An 18,738-nucleotide genomic window follows, 5' to 3' on the forward strand; every position below is an offset into this window, starting at 1 on the left:
TTTAGCTAAACTAAGAAATTAGCAGTACTGGAGTTCCCATTGTGGCTCAGCAGTAAAAAACCCAACTGGTATCCGTAAAGATGTGGATTCAATCCCTGGCCTCACTCAGTGAGTTTAGTATCTGGCATTGCTGTGAGCTGTAGTGTAGGCTACAGACTCAGTTTGGATCCTGCATCGCTGCGGCTGTGCATAGGCCATCAGCTGTTGCACTGAAATTGCCACCTAGCCTGGGACCTTCCTTATGCTGCACATGGGGCCCTTTTAAAAGGCAAAAAGAAAGGGAGGAAGGAAGGAAAGGGAAAGAAAGAAAAGAAAGAAAGAGAGAAAGAAAAGAAAGAAATTAACAGTACTGTTAACTAAGCTGCAAGTTCTATTCACATTTCCCTAATTTTTTCACTAATGGCCATTATCTGTTACAGGGTCCCAACCAGCACCATACTGCATTTAGTTATCATGTCTCCTTAGTCTCTTCAGTCTGTGCCAGTTTCTCCATCCCTTTTTTTTTTTTTTTTTGTCTTTTTAGGGCTGTACCCATGGCATATGGAGGTTCCCAGGCTAGGGGTCGAATCAGAGCTGCAGCTGCCAGCCGACACCACAGCCACAGCAATGCAGGATCCAAGCCATATCTGCAGCCTACACCATAGGCACAGCAAGGCCAGGGATCAAACCCGCAACCTCATGGTTCCTAGTCGGAATCCTTCCTGCTGCGCCATGATGGGAACTCCCAGTTTCTCCATCTTTATTGGTAAATAATGAATTTTTTTCAAGTGGGCTCCTGTATGCTCCCCTCCCGCCCTCTCTTTCTTTTTCCCTTCCGTACTTTCTGGCATTCTGGAACTATCAGAACTCCAGACACATCATGTCTTTCCTCTGCCCCAGCTCTGAAATCAGACATTCCTTCAATGAGCCCTCATTCCTTTTTTTGAAAATGATATTTAAATACCAAGATCTGAGGGCTGAATGTGCTTTGTTACTGGAGGTCACTGCTTTGAGGTCTCCTTGGGAGACAGAGTAGAAAATGAACACATGTACACTAACCTATGTGTAAACACACCTTTTTGTTTACCTCTCCATTTTTGTGTATGTTAACAAGTACTTGACTTAATACCAATGTCTTGACTAATCTAGCCCCACAGAGTTCATTGACAGATTTGTGCTTTATTTTACTCTTTTTATGATGGAGAATAGGGAACAGAGCAGTTAGATGTGGATTTCCAGCTTCACCTTCCACTGAGTGCTGCAGCTTATTGGTGAGAAAGGAGCCTCTTGACTGTCGCAAACACTCTCCAGGGGGAGGTGTGCAGGTCCTCACCACTTCTAGGGGGGCTTCTCAAGCTCAAGAGCACCTGCCATTGCAGATTGAAAATGCTTGTCCTCTGCCCGGACATGCCTAAATGCTTCTTCCAAGCCTTGTTTCACATGATATTAAGAGTTGTCACAGAGGTTGGCAAACTTTCTATAAAGTACCAGATATAAATGTTTTAGAGTTTTCAGGTCATAGGTCTCCTGTCACAAGTATTTAGCCCTGCCTTTGTCCCATGGAAACGATCATGGACAGTATGTAAATGAATGAGCATGGCTGTGTTTCAGTAAAAAACTGGGGTTGCATCTGGGTTGGCATGGCCCTGGATCTATTAAATGCCTTCTCCTGCTTTTACCTTTGTCTCATTCTTGCTATATTGGTGGACTTGATTTGTTAACATTCGTGCCCTTGAGAGAGTCAGTTTGGTGGAGAAGTGTTGTCTAAGTCTGTGCATCATAAATACAATTGGCTGGTGGCACTGGTGTGGCCACGATGTCCTGTCCCACAGGCCCTCTTTGTTTCCATGATCACCCCTACTCCCCTTCTCAGACACCTGAAATCCGGCAGTATGGCTTTTTTTAAGTAAACCTTTATTTGATTATAACATACACAAGAAATATGTATGAATGATAAAAACTGGATACATTTTTTGTAGCATTGTTTTGAGAGTCTTTGGATTAATTGGCTAAAGAAAAGTGGTACAGCATGAGTGATGTAAGTTGTACTTAGTGAGCCAATAGTATTGATATAAAGAAATCAGTGTTACAGGAGTATGTCCTCTAGCTGTCTGAACTGGGAATGATTCATTCAGTTCGGTGTGTGTGCGTGTGTTTTGTTGGTTTTTTTTTCCCCAAGTTAAGGGCCCTCTTATAATTGGTAGCTCAGATTTTCTAGTGGGGAGAGAGGGTTGTGTATTTGGTAGCCCAATTCTGATATGGCAGTTGGTAAACATTGTGTTCAGGGAGTTATGGAAGATTTAAATTTTATGTATTTGAATTATTTGATGAGTTTCTATGTTTTTGTTATTTAAAAATTGTTATTATTATCCAGTTAAGACTAATACTTTGAGTATTTCAGTTTTGGTGCCTGCTGCATCTCAGCATAGTACATTTAATTCTATGTAAGTATAGAGAAATAAAAGTATTAGGTTTGAAATCAGAACACTGCTAATAAGTCGCAAATGTACTTAACCATTTTTAAGATCTTAGGAAAGTGATTTAACCTCTTTGGGTCCACGTCCATTATCTCCCTCGTTTACCTTATGGGTTGTTGAAAGAACCTGATGGAAAATATTGAGAAACTCCCCTGGGTAGATTTTGCAGCTCTCTGGGCGTGTGATAGATGGGCAGTAGCAGTGTCCTATAAGTTTACCCTCATACAGCACTTATCTCCTGACCCTCTTGTCTGTTTGGCTGCGTTAAATTACTGGTTTCTCTCTGCACATTGGTGATGCTTGTCTTGTGAACCAGGAGCAGTGAAGTAATTTCATTCACTCAGGTGTTCAGCACTCATTTACAGGTACCTGCCATATGCTGAGTTTTGTATGAGAACTGAAATGTCAGCATTGAAGAAAAATCAGTCCATCTTCTACCTTCCTGGGACAAATGGTCCTGAGGCAGGCACTGATTTTAAAATATAGTATACATAATTGTAGCTGTGGTAAATGCTAGTAGTTATAAACAAATGATTCAGGGAATTAGTCTAGGGACAGGGATTTTTTTTCTAAGGCATTACTGCGAAAGTGATTGGGTTGAGAGAGAAGGAAAGGCTATTCCAGGAAATGGGAACAACCCATTATCTGCCTCGCAAAGACCCCATGGGTGGAAGCAGTATGGCCCCCGAGAAGGATTAGAAGGCCACTGCGGCCACAGAGTGAGGGTGAGTGGAAGGCTCAGGGTGCAGGGCCTGAATGCCTGTGAAAGAGGCTTGCCTTCAGAAGGGGAAGATACTCCAATGGTCTGAGCCAAGACTTTGAACTTAATCAAGTAAATGTTAGGGTATTGTTCTTCTTTTTTTTTTTTTTTTTTTTTTAACCCACAGGAAATGGAAGTTCCCAGGCTAGGGGTCGAATCAGAGCTACAGCTGCTGGCCTACACCACAGCCACAGCAATGGAGATCTGAGCCAGGTCTGCGACCTACACCACAGCTCATGCCAGATCCCCAGCCCACAAAGTGAGGCCAGGAATCAAACCGCCCATCCTCACGGATACTAGTCGGATTCGTTTCCGCTGAGTCACAGTGGGAACTCCCTAGGGTTCTGTTCTTAAAACTAATCTTGAGCATTTTTAAGAATTCTGGATAGAAGTTTGTTTTTTTTTTTTTTAATTCAGATTTATTATAACATTTCAGTTAAGAAAGAGGATTTTGGGAGTTCCCGTCGTGGCACAGTGGTTAACGAATCCGACTAGGAACCATGAGGTTGCGGGTTCAGTCCCTGCCCTTGCTCAGTGGGTTAACGATCCGGCGTTGTCGTGAGCTGTGGTGTAGGTTGCAGACGCGGCTCGGATCCTGCGTTGCTGTGGCTCTGGCGTAGGCCGGTGGCTACAGCTCTGATTCGACCCCTAGCCTGGGAACCTCCATATGCCGCGGGAGCGGCCCAAAGAAATAGCAAAAAGACAAAAAAAAAAAAAAAAAGAAAGAGTATTTTGTTTTGAGACCCTAGTTACACTCTGTGAGTTGGTAGTGTTTAGGGCTGGTCACCAACAGGCTCTGTTAAAAGTTTTCATACCGATAGAAATAGGCAAAGTTGATCAGTACCCTAACTTTTCTACCATTGACCCTATAGACCGATTGCTTAAAAACATCCCTAGGTCTGGTTACACTTTAGAACTTGAAATTAAGGATTAATGATGACCAGCCTTTAATCAATTGTAGAAAATTATTCTTTTCAAAGAGTATTGTAACTTTTTTTTTTTGAGGTCTTATATTTCTTTAATCTTCCTTTTTAACTCTAAAACTATATTTTAAAGTTTTATTGCCACCTAAAGTTATCATCCACGTGTAGAGGGAAACTCAGTTTGGCTTTATGAAATGTATTTTAAAGTTATGTAAATTACATTATTAATTTTGAGGTTAATTACTACTGAACTGTTTCTCATCTATTATAAAAAGGAATCGAAGATATCGGTTTGGGAGATCAAGTCATGTGTTAATAAAATGCAAATATTATAGTTTATTTCTTCTTCAGGATGCCTTTTGGTAAATAAATGAGAGGCAGTACAGCATAGTAAGGAGTGCAGACTGCAGTTCAGCCCTTCTGGTTGAACCATCTCAGACCCTTAAGCTCTTTGTGCCTCAGTTTCTCTATCTTACAAATGGAGCACAGTGTCTCTTTGTGACTGTTACTGTGTAAGGATGAAAGCGCCCATGGTCCTGGTAAGCCTCAGTGTTACTTCTCATCATCATGAAACCTTTTCTTTTAGGTCACACAGCAACTGTTGACATTTTATCGTGTGGTTTGTAGCTCATACAGTATGTTTCTTTTTGTGAAGGAGAAATTGTCGTGAATGAAGTCAATTTTGTGAGAAAATGCATTGCTTCGGACACAAGTCAGTATGATTTGTGGGGAAAACTGATATGCAGTAACTTCAAAATTTCCTTTATTACGGATGACCCAATGCCATTACAGGTGTGTTTTATTTATATGCTGTTTAATTGTATCAAGACTTTTGACTCTCAGCAGTACATATTATTGTATAAAGCACAGATATGGCGAGTTACCATTGTGGCTCAGTGGAAACAAATCTGACTAGTATCCGCGAGGACATAGGTTCAATCCCTGGCCTTGCTCAGTGGGTTAAGGATCTGGCATTGCCAGGAGCTGTGGTGTAGATCACAGACACGGCTCAGGTCTGACGTTGCTGTGGCTGTGGTGTAGGCCAGCAGCTGTAGCTCCAATTCAGCCCCTAGCCTGGGAACCTCCATATGCCATGGTGCAGCCCGAAAAAGACAAAAAAATAAGTAAAACACAGATATGGAAAATTTATAGTAAGGATATAAATAAGTGGTTAATATAAGGTTGGAAATATTAAAATTCAAAATAAAATTTAAGGAGCATGTTGAGACTTGAGGAATATAGTTAGTGGGATGATTTTAAGTTAGCATGCTTTGTTTATCCTCTGTGATTTTTGCTTATATACACTTTCAATAAGGGAGTTATTTCCTTCCTTTTAAATCTTTTAACCCACCTATAAAAACAAGGATATTCTTTTTTGCTAATCTTAAAGAGAAAAAATTATATAGCAAATAATCTCATAAGTACTACACATTTTACATATTTTATAGTATTTTTAACTACTGTTTTTTCAAAAAATTCAAATTCTCATTTCAAATTTCTAGAAAATTCAAATTTCACATTTCTTTATTCTAGTTAGAATGAAGAAAAATACTGATAAAATTTTTCTAGGGAGTTCCCTGTGGCACAGCAGGTTATAGATCTGGCATTTTTGCTGTTGTGGCATGGGTTCAATTCCTGGCTTGAACAGGAGCTTCTACATACTGTGGGCACAGCCCCAAAAAAATAGATTTAAAAAAATTTTTTTCTTTAATAACCTTCTTGCTATTTTATATTTCTGCTGGAAAACAACAGTTCCACATAATTTTCATTTTTAAAAGTTTGGTCATTTGTTTAACTAAAAAACACTGGACTTTTCTTCAGCTCTTATTTTTGTATTTTGATTTGTAAAGTGTTATATACTTTTACCCCCTAAACCTTTATTTATAATAGTAATTGTTTTCTAATTAAATATTTGGATATTAACTCTAAACTTTTGACTAAAGTGTCTGGCTGTGGGTAAGTATATTTCAATCTATTGTAATCCTCCGTAGGCACAGTTAGACTAAATTTAAGGCATTTACAGATACCTAGTTTGTAGAGACACTAACTTATTTGGCTGTAGACTTGGATTTTTCCCTGCCAGTAGATGGTTTATAGCATCAGTGGTGTCCTTAGTTTGAAAATATGTATTTAAAAAATGGGTTTAAAAATAATCTAATAATCTGCCTCAAGATTTTTATTTCTTATAGACTTTCTGCTTTAAAAGAGGTATTTTTGGAGTTCCCTGGTGACACAGTGGGTCAAGGATCTGGCTTTGTCACTGCTGTGGCTCAGGTTAATCCCTGGCCCAAGAAATTTTGCATGCGCGGGTTCAGCCAAAAAAAGCTATTTTTTGCTCAAACATCTCAATTGTGAATATCAAGCCAAAATTTTACCCATTAAAATCTGATGACCTAGCAGCCCCCTCTTTTTTTATTATTATTTTAGTGATAGTTTATTTATTTATTTATTTATTTATTTATTGTCTTTTTGCCATTTCTAGGGCTGCTCCCAAGGCATGGAGGGTCCAAGACTAGGGGTCTAATCAGAGCTGTAGGCTCTGGCCTACACCAGAGCCATAGCCACAAGGGATCCGAGCGGCGTCTGCAGCCTACACCACAGCTCACAGCAATGGCAATGCCGGATCCTTAACCCATTGAGCGAGGCCAGGGATCAAATCCGCAACCTCATGGTTCCTAGTCAGATTCATTAACCGCTGAGCCACAACAGGAGCTCCTTAGTGATAGTTTAATCAGAACTAGATATGCCAGTGTTTACTTATGAAGTGATTGACAATATAATATTACATATCTTGTATGTTATAATGATATTGCCATATACGGTTTTACCTAATTTATTTTTATTTGTTTTTTATGGCACACCTGTGGCATATGGAAATTCACAGACTAGGGGTCAAATCATAGCTGTATCTGCCTGCCTACACCACAGCTACAGCAACGTCCAGTCCAAGCCGTTTGTGTCTGTGACCTACACAGCAGCTCACGGCAGCGCTGGATCCTTAACCCACAGAGTAAGCCCAGGGATCGAACCCACGTCCTCATGGATACTTGTCAGATTTGTTACCGCCGAGCCGCAACGAGAACTCCCGTAAATTTTATTTTTTTAAATGTGGGGAGAAAAGTAGAGAGACTATGAACACAGCATGTATTTCTTTCTTCCTCCCCTTATTTTCCTTCTGAAGTATGTCCTATGATACTGCATCCTTAGAATTGTCACAGCTGCACAGGCAAAAGCTTTTGTGCTTTTTAGAGATAGTCATCACAGTTTCTCATCACACCTAAAAGTGAGGCTCTTGTTGCCATTGTGGAGTTATTGGGAAAAGAATTAACATGAACATGCTGTTTTATTTCAGAAATTCCATTACAGAAACCTTCTTCTTGGTGAACATGATGTCCCTTTAACATGTATTGAGCAAATAGTCACAGGTATGTTTTATTCTTTACTCGGCCCATAAAAGGTGGCTCTACTCTTCTACTCTAGAATTACTATTTAAAGAGTTATATCTTTCAAATACTTGAGTTGAAATTTTATTTCTGTAGGTTTTTTTCCTTTTTTTGGGGGGGGGGCAGGAAAATTCATGAAAAAGAAATGAATAAATTATTTTAAATGGAGATATAGAATATATGGCTTTCTGTATTTTCTGTTTGTCCTTTTTTTTCATTAAAATTTTGGCCATTAAATGTAGATGGTGGTGGTGTTGTGCAAAAGTATATCTTTAATATCATTAAAGTTAAAACGCATCCCCCAAAGTTCTAGGAATTATACAAATATAGAAGATTCCATAGAAGCAATACTCAAGTGGCAGGTGATCTTCCAATTATTTTCAGTAAGAGTTTGTTAAAGTGAGTAATAAAGAAATTTTTCTTTTTCTGTTTTAGTAAATGACCACAAGAGGAAGCAGAAAGTCCTAGGCCCAAACCAGAAACTGAAATTTAATCCAACAGAATTGATTATTTACTGTAAAGATTTCAGAATTGTCAGATTTCGCTTTGATGAATCGGGTCCTGAAAGTGCCAAAAAGGTAACCCTATTAAGTTTTATCAAATTCTGGGTTTTGCACTATATTTACCAGTTGCAGTTCTGTATGAAAGTTCTCATTTCTCAATTTCTCAGTTTGTTATTTTGGTTTTTAGAGTAAGTTATACCTCCTTCCTTAAGTCAGAGCCAGGGATGTTAGTAGAACTGTTTCCTTGGATTTAGTGTATGCCTGCTTTAAAGCATTCTACATAATTTTTTATTAGCTCCTAAAATGTGAAAACTCTCATGGATATCCCTTACATTAAGATCATTTTCCCAGCTGTTTTTTTTCCTTGGTTAAAAAGATTGAAAAGATAGTGTGGTGTTGTAATGGAGGTTTGGTAAGACTTTTCATTCAGAACCTCAGAACTAAAATGGAAAGCTAGACTTAGGTTACACAAGGGTTAGGAATGTATAGTATATATAGTATAGTTCTAGGAGGGGCCTAAAATGTTAATATTTTAAAGAAATTTTAATGAATGGATTTGGGTAATATTCCACAGGGACAAGCTAGTGATTTTTTTAATAGGCTTACTTCTCCCCTGCCTTCCAGGAAATGTTTCTTACAAACTCATAGAAATTCCTACTTCTTTGATTTCATACTTTGGCTTTAGCAGAGGACTAAAGCTGGTGGTCCTAATACCCCCATCCCCCCAGGCCAGTCTGTGGTGCAGCAAATACAGAGAATAATAACAGAATTTCCAGGAGAAGCCTGCTCTCATGATTGGGAGTAGAGGAACAACAAGGGAGCTTTTGTACCACCAGAAATGGGTACATTTGTTTTCCATGGTCAATCAACTTACTGCAGTAAATTTTTTGTTGATATCAAAATGAGGCTGTCCGAAAGATCTCAGGGCAGCTGTCTTCATATACTTTGGCAAGGAGGTGATAGATTTATTTTTAGAACTAGAGTCAAAGTTTCTTCTCAGAAAGGCAAACATGAGATGAATATCTGAAAATGCCTGACATTGCAACTAGATTATGTAACAGAATGATGGTGGGATCTATGGCTAAAAGTTTTCAAGTAGAATGTGTCTAACCATCTTTCTGCATGCTGTGGTGTGGAAAACTCAACTAGGTAACTTCTCAGGCCCCTTTTAGCTCTTCATTTCTGCAGTTTGTGATTTTGGCATTTTACTAATTTGATGCCTATTCTTATATATAGAAAGACTTTAGAATTAATTAGGTAGTAGACTGTATATAAAATAGGTTAACCAGGTTACTTTCTTGAACTCAGATGTAGCTGGGATTTAATCCAAGCATCAGGAATCTGCTTATGAAAACTTTAATTTCAGGATATGAGGCATCTCAAGAATAGGGATACCACGAACTTATGAGACTGAATTAGGACAGGATATTTTTTAAGTAAGAAATTGATACTGTGACCCAGTATTCTTTAGGAAGTTTACATCTCTCCCATTCTCTACTACATTTTTCAGATGACGCTATTGCAGTAACTGGAAATCATAATTATTTGGCTCGTTCTTGCATCATCTAGAATGTTGATCATTTTTGATGTGTGCGGCAACATGCCAAGTTTGAGATAAAACATGAACAAATGAAAATTAAATAACAGTACAGAGTAGTAGCATAAAGGTGTTTCCACATAAATAATTAGTTTTCAAATGAATGAAACAGATAACAAATGCTCTGGAAATTCAGAATATCCCTTAACTGTTGTTGCTGCTGGTATGTATAACAGGGGGCCTCACTGAACTGTCTGCAGAAACAGGTCCGTTTTTTTTATGCCTTTTCTCAAGACCAAGTTGCTGGCAAAAAGCCTTTCTCTACTGTCTTAAAATATAAAAAGGAGTTACTTTAGACCCAAAAGAAGGACTCTTTTTGTCTTTGTGCAGTCATAAAGGAAGAAATACAGGAAAGAAACATAGGCATTAAGAATATAAACAGAGAATTCCCCCCCCCTGATTTACATGTTTTCAAACAGAGGATTAAGTCACATATGGCTGCCAAAGCTTAATGGCTTCATGAGTTAAAAACAAAAATTCTAGCATACTCTTATTTCAAGTGAAAGTTTCCATCTAAAATTAGGTAACAATTGGGAAGTTACAGGTTGATTTTACCTCCTGGAAACTTTGAATGCTAAGTTTTCTCTGGATACGCTTTTATTTTTTTAAATTGTTTTAAAACAACCAGATGAATGTTCAGAGTTCTCTGGTGGGTAAACCATTGATTATTGTTGGAAATACTGAGAGCAGATATATTCCTATTTGAATTATGAAATCTGAAAATGCTAAATTGGTTCATATTTTGTTAAGTATTGCTCTAAAGCCTTCTGGTAGGCTAGTGGTATAGTCCAAATAGTATTACAGCAAAATTAGACGCCATTCATCCTCATCCTTGGACTCTCCCAAATAAGTAAGGATTTGGGGAAAAGGTCTATATAAAGAAAAAAAAGAATTTGGATGTCTAGAATTCGACATCTAACCTCAAAGCAGCTTTGAGCAACCATTTCCTTTTGAAGAACCTTTGCTTAAAACTGAGGGACAAAAGGTTGCTTTTAATGATTTATCACTTAAAATATAAGATGGTAAATGAAATATATGCCTTTCATTTCCATTTTATTCTCAACTTGGTTGGCTATGAACTACTTGTTTAGGTATACTTTCTAGAAGTGAAAATTAAGCTCATCTATTTAAAAAAGAAGTTGGCCTTTCCTGAATTGTCTTTTTTTTTTTTCTTTCTTTCTTTTTGTCTTTTTAGGGCCGTACTTGTGGCATATGGAGGTTCCCAGGCCAGGGGTCTAATGGGAGCTGTAGCTCCTGGCCTATGCCAGAGCCACAGCAACACAGGATCCGAGCCACATCTGCGACCTGAACCACAGCTCACGGTAACGCCAGATCCTTAACCCACTGGACAAGGCCAGGGATCGAACCTGCATCCTCAGGGATGCTAGTTGGATTCACTAACCACTGAGCTACAGTGGGAACTCCCTGAATTGTCATTTTTGCTTTGAGCCTGATATTTACTCCTCGGGGCTTACAGACTACAGAAATAGAAGAAACCAGTTTTGTTTGCCCATCTGCTAGAACTGGATGTGGGTTGAGCTTCTCTAGGGCTGCTTGCCCAGCTGCTGAGAGAAGAAACTGCCAATCGTGGGTACTTCTGGCTTTCGTGTCCTTGGCCCAACAATACCTTTAAAAGTAGTTTGATTTTTTTCTTCCAGTAAAATATTTACCATAATTTTTCTTCATTTCCTATGATAACCAGAGCTAATGAACTGTTTCAGAGGCAGTTTTTAAATATGCAGGGTTTTTCTGAAATTTTCTTAATGCTTAGGAAGTACATTACAAAATTAGAGTTACTTTACATGAAAATGAGACCTACTTTTGTAAGCCTCTTAAACTCTTAGTGGTGGAACTTAGGATGTGGACGTAGGCTTTTTCTTGTGATTTTTTTTTTTTTTTGTCTTTTTGCTATTTCTTTGGGCCGCTCCCGCGGCATATGGAGGTTCCCAGGCTAGGGGTCCAATCGGAGCTGTAGCCACCGGCCTACGCCAGAGCCACAGCAACGCCAGATCCGAGCCGCGTCTGCAACCTACACCACAGCTCACGGCAACGCCGGATCGTTAACCCACTGAGCAAGGGCAGGGACCGAACCCGCAACCTCATGGTTCCTAGTCGGATTCGTTAACCACTACGCCACGACGGGCACTCTGAACGTAGGCTTTTTAAACAACACGTGTGAAGGAGATCAGGGAAGAGGACTGCTGGCTTGCTTTCCTCTCTCAGAATGTCCTCCTGCTGTAACAGTGAGAACAGAATCCAGAGGGCAGTGTGTGTGCCTTTTGTTTGGGTTCCCAAAGACACTGTATTTGGGTTACATGAGATAAGCCCTACACACTTGTAATCACACTGCTGAACAACGGCTTCAGTTCAGGCCATGTCCTCTTCCCCCAGACCAACCATTGTACAAGGGATTAAACTGACTTTGTTCATGGTATTTTTATAATCTTCTCTACATGTGGATGCCTTGTTTCCTAACATTTATAAATATGATGTGCTATTTTTAAGGGCTTTTTGGAAATGGGCTACATTGGGTTTTGCCTAGTAGATAGGCTTTCTTTGTGGCCATAAAGAAAATTCCATCATCAGAGATCTCTGGATTTCTTTTGTGTAAACAAGCCCCTTGAGTACTTTCCAAATGTTAGAGAAATTGCTGTCTAGTATTATTGACTTGAAGCATTTTCCTTACTATATTAGTGACTAATTTTATGAACTATTATTTTTAGTGCAAAGTTATGAGGAAGTGGCAGAAATGCAGATCAGGGCTTTCCTCAGATCTGCACAGAGAGGTCTTTGCTGGCCTCCTCCTCTACATTATTTATTAACCTCCTTTCTTTTTTCCCTCACTGTTAACACTTCATATCTCTTCCCTGCTAGATTTTTATTCTCCTTCAGTACTTGTAATTCTGATTTATTATAGTTTCCTTATGGATCTTGTTTAGTGCCTGTCTTCCCCATTAGAATGTAAGCTTAATGAGAGCAGAGGTTTGTGTCTCTTCTGTTCACTCCTGCATCCCCAGGGCTTAGGGTGTGGTGGATGCTCAGTAAATATCTGCTGAAGGGATGAGCCCTGGTATCTGCCCTTAAGGAGTTGAACCTGATGGTGGATGTGAAACAGGGATCCCCTATGACCTCCTTTTTCCACATTCATAACTATTATGTGAATACTTTGACAGTACAGCTACGTAAGCCCAGTTAACTAAAGAGACACTTTATATTGGGACCATTCTTATTCCAGAGAACAGAAGGGTTTCTACAGTCAATGCTGTGACGTTGGCTAAGGCTAGGAAGGCTTGTGAAGAGATTATAGTTGAACAGAGATGACAGTTAGTATGATTGGTTGAACAGTGGAGAAGGCTCTCATGAGCAGAGTGTGGCAAGGAGATGGCTAGAACTAAGTCAGACAGAATGTGTGCAGACGTGTGTTTCTCTAACCAGAGACTGCTGAGAGATTGTTGGGAAGGTAGGGGATGCCTGGTACAGGAGAGCTGTTTGGTGAAGAATAAGACTTCATTTATTACGCAAGGTATCTGGGAACCACAACTGATGATCCAAAGAACAAAGTTACTGGTCAGAATTTCGTATTTAGAAGAGAATTCTTAAATGTTGTTTTTTAGAATGTAAGGAAATCCACAGTGATGCCATAAGGCAAGTATGACCTAAGGATGTGGCTGTGGTGGTATAGAAATACGGGACAAAAATGAAAAAGAATCTTGAGAAAAATATAATAAAGCTTGTAAACTAGATGTGGTGCCCAGAAGAGTAGGAAGTGACAAAGACCTTTTCAGGGTGTAGATTTCAGTAGTTTGCTGCTAGAAGAAGTGCTGTAAGGAAGACCGATGGCTGGAAATGTAGATGAGTATCTCCTAAGTTTGAGAGCTCATAGAAAGCTGTCCCAGAGGCATTGGGAAAAGAAAGGTATTACATACATCTCAAGGAGCTGTTGTGTTGTTTTTGTCAGAACTAAAGCGAAGGATAACTGTTTTCTTAGTTGTATGTTTTAATTAATGAGACAAAACATTTATTCTATAGAAGACTGTTAAAATATATTTTAAACAATCCACTAACACAGACTTTAATAAAATTTGCATCAGCCCACCCCAGATACCACTAAGTTGACAGGGACTAACAATTTACTAAACTTTTCTTGCTTGCTCACTGTCAAAAGTATATCATTCTGGCATAATGCTTTTTCTTCTAAATGCTATTAAATCTTTTTAAGTAAGATCATCTCTTACTCTCTGCGTATGTCTTCAATTTCTTCTTTCTTCTTTGCTCATTAAATACTGTTTTCTCCCATAGTCTAGTCCAGTGCTTTGTAAGCATAGAGCATCATCCTTCATGCTATATAGCAACAGTTGAGAGTAATAGCAACCACTGTTTCCATGTGTAGAGCGCCTCTAGAGGCCAGGCAGGCACCAGGATTATTAATCCTTACTGCAGCTGTAGGTATTGTTTTCATTTTACAGACCCACAGACTGAGGCTCCAAGAGATGAATTGACTTCCCACAAGCTCCATGGAAGTGCTTGGTAGGCTAGGATTCAAGCCCTGATCTGTGTGATTCCAGAGCTCACAGGCATAGTCTCAAACCATTTTACTTAAACACAGCTTTTTTGATGTACCTCTTTGAGTCACCCATGTACTTTTGGGTTTCTTGGTAAATTTTATTTTTTGTAAAAAAAAAAAAAAAAAGTAGCTTTTCTCTTAAGTTTAGATTTTTAATCTATGAAATATGAACATTAAAATTTCATACCTTACATTAAGCCTTCCAAATTGCTGGTATTAAATCATCATAGTCCACAAAAAATGAAACTTCTCTTTCTTTTTTTTTAGGAGTGGATATGTCATTGCCTTTTTGGAGAATGCTTCATTAGTTTTCAAGTTTCATTTATCTGAATAAAATTACTTTCCTGTTAAAATTCAACTTAGCAAACACTTACTGAGTACTTATCATGTAGTCACTAAAGATTAAACAGTGTCTTGGGGCACAACAAGTGAATGAGATCCCTGGCCTTAAGGAGCTCTCTTACACTTTAGGTCAACAGAAAAACATGTAAATAAGTGTCTGTAATCACTGCCCCAGGATGGTGCTCCCAGGACTCAAGGCCTTATTGTACATTTCATTTAACTAAGTATGTTAAAATAAATTCTAAATATAGAATTTTTCCTAGGTATGCCTTGCAATAGCTCATTATTCCCAGCCAACAGACCTCCAGCTACTCTTTGCATTTGAATATGTTGGGAAAAAATACCACAATTCAGGTAAATATGAAAATATTAACTATTGTGACTAACTTTACATTGTATAAATTTTATTCTTATGTTTTATCAGAAGCCTCCAAGTACATGAGCTTTAATGATTACAGAATTATTAGCTTCATAACTGTTAGAGAAGTAAAAACTGCATACTAAAAGAGACAATATTTGTCAGATTATTTCATTTAAGAGTGACCAGGAAGAATCTATAAGCAACTGTAAACATAGGCTTATGAGAGTCATATCAAATAATTTTGCCTCTACTCACTGGCTTGTATTTTATGATGCAGGGAGATAATCTTCCCTCCCCACCTTTTAATTGGTAGCTTGAATTTAAGTAGTTTTTTCTTTGAACAAAAGTGGCAGAAAATTAAAAGATATTTGATACACATCTTTTTTGGCAAAGTGTGATTTTACGCAAAAGCTGGAGTGGTTAAACTTTTTAGTGGACTTCATTAAGATTGTCAGAATATTGACTTTATGTTTCTGAATAAGATTCATGAAAGGAAGATGAGCATTTGTCCAAAGGACAAATGTATTTTAAACAGTTTTTGTAAAAGTAAAATTGTTCCATTCACTTATCTATGTCAGCAATGACATTGCCAAGGAAAGTTCTAAGTGATCATGTAAGTCTGTGGATTCTTTTTATATACAGATATAATTTTCATCAACTAGGTTTTTTTAAAAGGATAGAGGAAAAACAGTGGGATTACGTCTCATACTACCCCCTGTGGGTTAGTAACCACATGTCCACTTGACTGCTGAGTGATTGTGCTCACCCACTTATAAGGCAGAAAGATGACTCAGGCACGTGTGTGTCGTGAAAGGCTCATCCCATTCACCTCAGCATGGCCTGGGTGGGGATCTTATAAGTTACTCATTTTACTGTTCTTTTATATTTTGTTACTTCAGAACATAATGTAGTAATTCAAATAACCTGTGTAATAAGAGTTTACTCCTGTATCACCATGTTGTAAATAGATTAAAATGTAGGAACAATACACAGTATCTGCAGATGCATATGGTGTAAGTACACTTTCACTACCTTAAAAGGTACTTGCAAACACCATAGAGATGGTATACGAGAGTCAGCTTTGATATTATGGCACATATGTATATATAGAAATTGGATAATATTTGTAACTCAGTTTTTCTTATCAAAATGTAAGTGTAGCTTAGGCTTAAATAGTACAACTAATTTTTAAAGTTTATTTCTTAATATAATGAAAATTCACTTAATTTCTAAAAATAAAGTATTGTAGCCCCACGCATTAGTTAAGTGAATATTCCTTTGGATCATCCTCACAGACCCTGATTGTCAGGGTCATCTTCAGTAAGATTCTCACCTAAAGCTGAAGGAGACTGACTGGAATGACAGCTTCAAGAGGCACAGGAGTTGCAGGAGAGGCTTTGATTTCCACTTGAATTTGTTGATGATACAGACCAGTTCTGGATACTGCCTTTTTTCTGATGGAAACGATTCAGTCCAGTGTATAGATCCATGAGTTCTGCATAACAGGACTTGAGCTTAGCAAATATAGTAAACTTGATTCTGTGTTTGGCGACCTGATCCCTGCTTCAGTTAGTTTTCGTGACTGTCTTCCTCCCTTTCTGTGGGCATCCTCTGGATTGATTACACTTTAAATAGCTTATTCAATCCATAGCTCTTCTACTACTGGGTTTTCTTATTCCCATCAATCAGTTCTCTGTATCTTCTCATACATAGCTTGTTGAGAAAATAACAGTTGATAATGGACACTTAAAATATTCAGGAGCACTTTTTACATTACATCCTTCAGACTCCTCCTCCTTGACAGGCACTTCATAACATAGCACTTGGCCGAAGTTTTGTGGTGATTCCTCATAGGGTAACATCCTTTAATACCCTTCCATGCTGTTGCAGAAGCATAAACTGCATCTTTAAGATCAAAAGAAGCCTGAAATTTCCACACACTGCAGTCAGAATTCAGTAATTTGTGAGTGAAAGATGCCCAGTAATCCACTCTTGAACTTCTGGATGACACCTTGATTCATTGGCTGGATTAAAGAAGTCCTTTTTGCAGGCAGGTAGGTGACAAAGCTGTTTCCACAGATAAGATGTGAAGTTAGAGGATATCCCCTGCAATTGTCTAAGAAAAGAATCTTTTAGTTGGCCTTAAGCATTCTGAGGTTTTCTTTCATATTTGGCATCACTCAAGCGCAAAGCCTTCTCTGAACAGGTCATCCAGGTATTTCTGGGAGGGTCCTGAGGGATGAGAAGGTGTCCAGCACCCCCGTGGGGACACTTCCCTACACAGATGCCACAGGCGGCACTGGCACAAACAGGAACATGGTTCTGTTTTTCCTCTTTTACCTTGAAAGCAACCGCAAGGGCACTGTTTTCACCAGTCAGCTTATTATTGGACAAATAATGTCCACAAAATACAGACCAATCTTTGTTGTAAAACTGATAGGATGAAATTGATAGGCTTGCTTCTGGACTAAAGAATTGAAAACCTCAAGTTACCTGCAGCCTCAGTGTCAGCAGGTCTGCTCTGCAACAGGAGCCATGATGTTGTGTAGACTTATAGCACAAAATGTGCATTTTCAGTGATGTCGTTTTATTTTGTAGTTTTATCCTTTTTTAAACATGAGTCTAGGTATTGAATTTTCTTCAGCTGCTTACTGGAAAACCAAAGTCTGTTGCTTGTCACTTTTTTTTAATATTCTTAGTATAGCTGTAAATTGGTGAGACCCATCCTCATATCTCTTGAATAGCAGTGTGTCAGCCTTGTGCATCAGAATCCCTGGAAGGGCTTTTAGAAGGACAGCCGTGCTGGCTCCCCCACATCCACCCTACCCTACCCCACCCCACCCCACCCCTGTCCTGCAAAGAAAGTCCAAATCTCCTGTCTGAACCACTTTGTTGCCTCAGCTCTTTTGAACCTCTCAATAATGTCATTTCTGTTTTTCCCTTCTTCACCCTTCTTTATGACTTCTGGTTTCTGCAGTATCATCAAAGTAATAGGCTTTCTTTTTGTATGTTGACTATTTTGCTGTTGCTTGAGGCATTCTAAAAATGGAGGGGGCTAATTAAGTGGAAACTCTCTGAGATAATTTCAACTCAGTCTGGGATGAGACTTCTGACACGTCACAGAAGATAACAAAGGTCAGGAGCGTTCAGTCTCTTGTTTCACTTGCAGTTGGCTGAGGATTTATGTGCCAGATCTTAGTCAGGTAACCATCAGGGAAGCCAGATCTTCCTAAGATGACTGGCTTGGCCCGTCTGTTGCTGCAGCTCCTATTAGTCATCCACTTGTGGAATAGGCTGCAGACATCGTGCCTTTGGGACTTTCTGAAAAGCATTAAAATGCCTGACTCTAATGCAAGATCAAGTACTTGTTACACATCCCATAACAAGCTGTCACTGAAGAAGACGTAGAGTGTATGAGAGACCTGGTCCTGGTTGGTGAGAAGTGGGCAAGTTCTGAGCAAGCAAAACCTAGAAGATAGCAAGCAGTGCAAGATCCTGTAGACGTGCTCTCATGTTCAGAAAATCTTGTCTGTTCTTAGATACATCTGGAGACTTTATACATTTCACCAGAGGAACAATGTCATAAACAGGGAGCATGTTCTCAGCCCAGCTTACCAAAGTCTGTAACTTCACAACACTAAGAGGTATTCGGTTCTGGACTCCCAGCCTAGGGTGTGCTGCCAGAGTATTTACACAGCTATTTACAAAGTTCAGTTGTGTTCTTGATACTTTTCTTTTGGTGGTGGTGGTAGTCCCGTTGTGTGACCAGGGCCTCTGTGCAGTGTTGAA

General features: G+C 38.9%; 1 protein-coding gene across 2 annotated transcripts in view; it reads left to right on the forward strand.

Moving 5' to 3' along the window:
• MTMR10 (myotubularin related protein 10) overlaps positions 1 to 18,738 on the forward strand; it is a 47,756-nt gene that overhangs the window by 8,793 nt on the left and 20,225 nt on the right. For both annotated transcript variants that reach the window (XM_047766870.1, XM_047766869.1), the window contains exons 3-6: positions 4,795 to 4,931; positions 7,492 to 7,564; positions 8,018 to 8,160; positions 14,852 to 14,942. In XM_047766870.1, coding sequence (XP_047622826.1) covers positions 4,795 to 4,931; positions 7,492 to 7,564; positions 8,018 to 8,160; positions 14,852 to 14,942 — 444 coding nt within the window. The remainder of the gene's footprint in view (positions 1 to 4,794; positions 4,932 to 7,491; positions 7,565 to 8,017; positions 8,161 to 14,851; positions 14,943 to 18,738) is intronic.

The sequence above is a fragment of the Phacochoerus africanus genome, chromosome 2 (genome assembly GCF_016906955.1).
Source record: "Phacochoerus africanus isolate WHEZ1 chromosome 2, ROS_Pafr_v1, whole genome shotgun sequence".
NCBI classification, from domain to species: domain Eukaryota; kingdom Metazoa; phylum Chordata; class Mammalia; order Artiodactyla; family Suidae; genus Phacochoerus; species Phacochoerus africanus.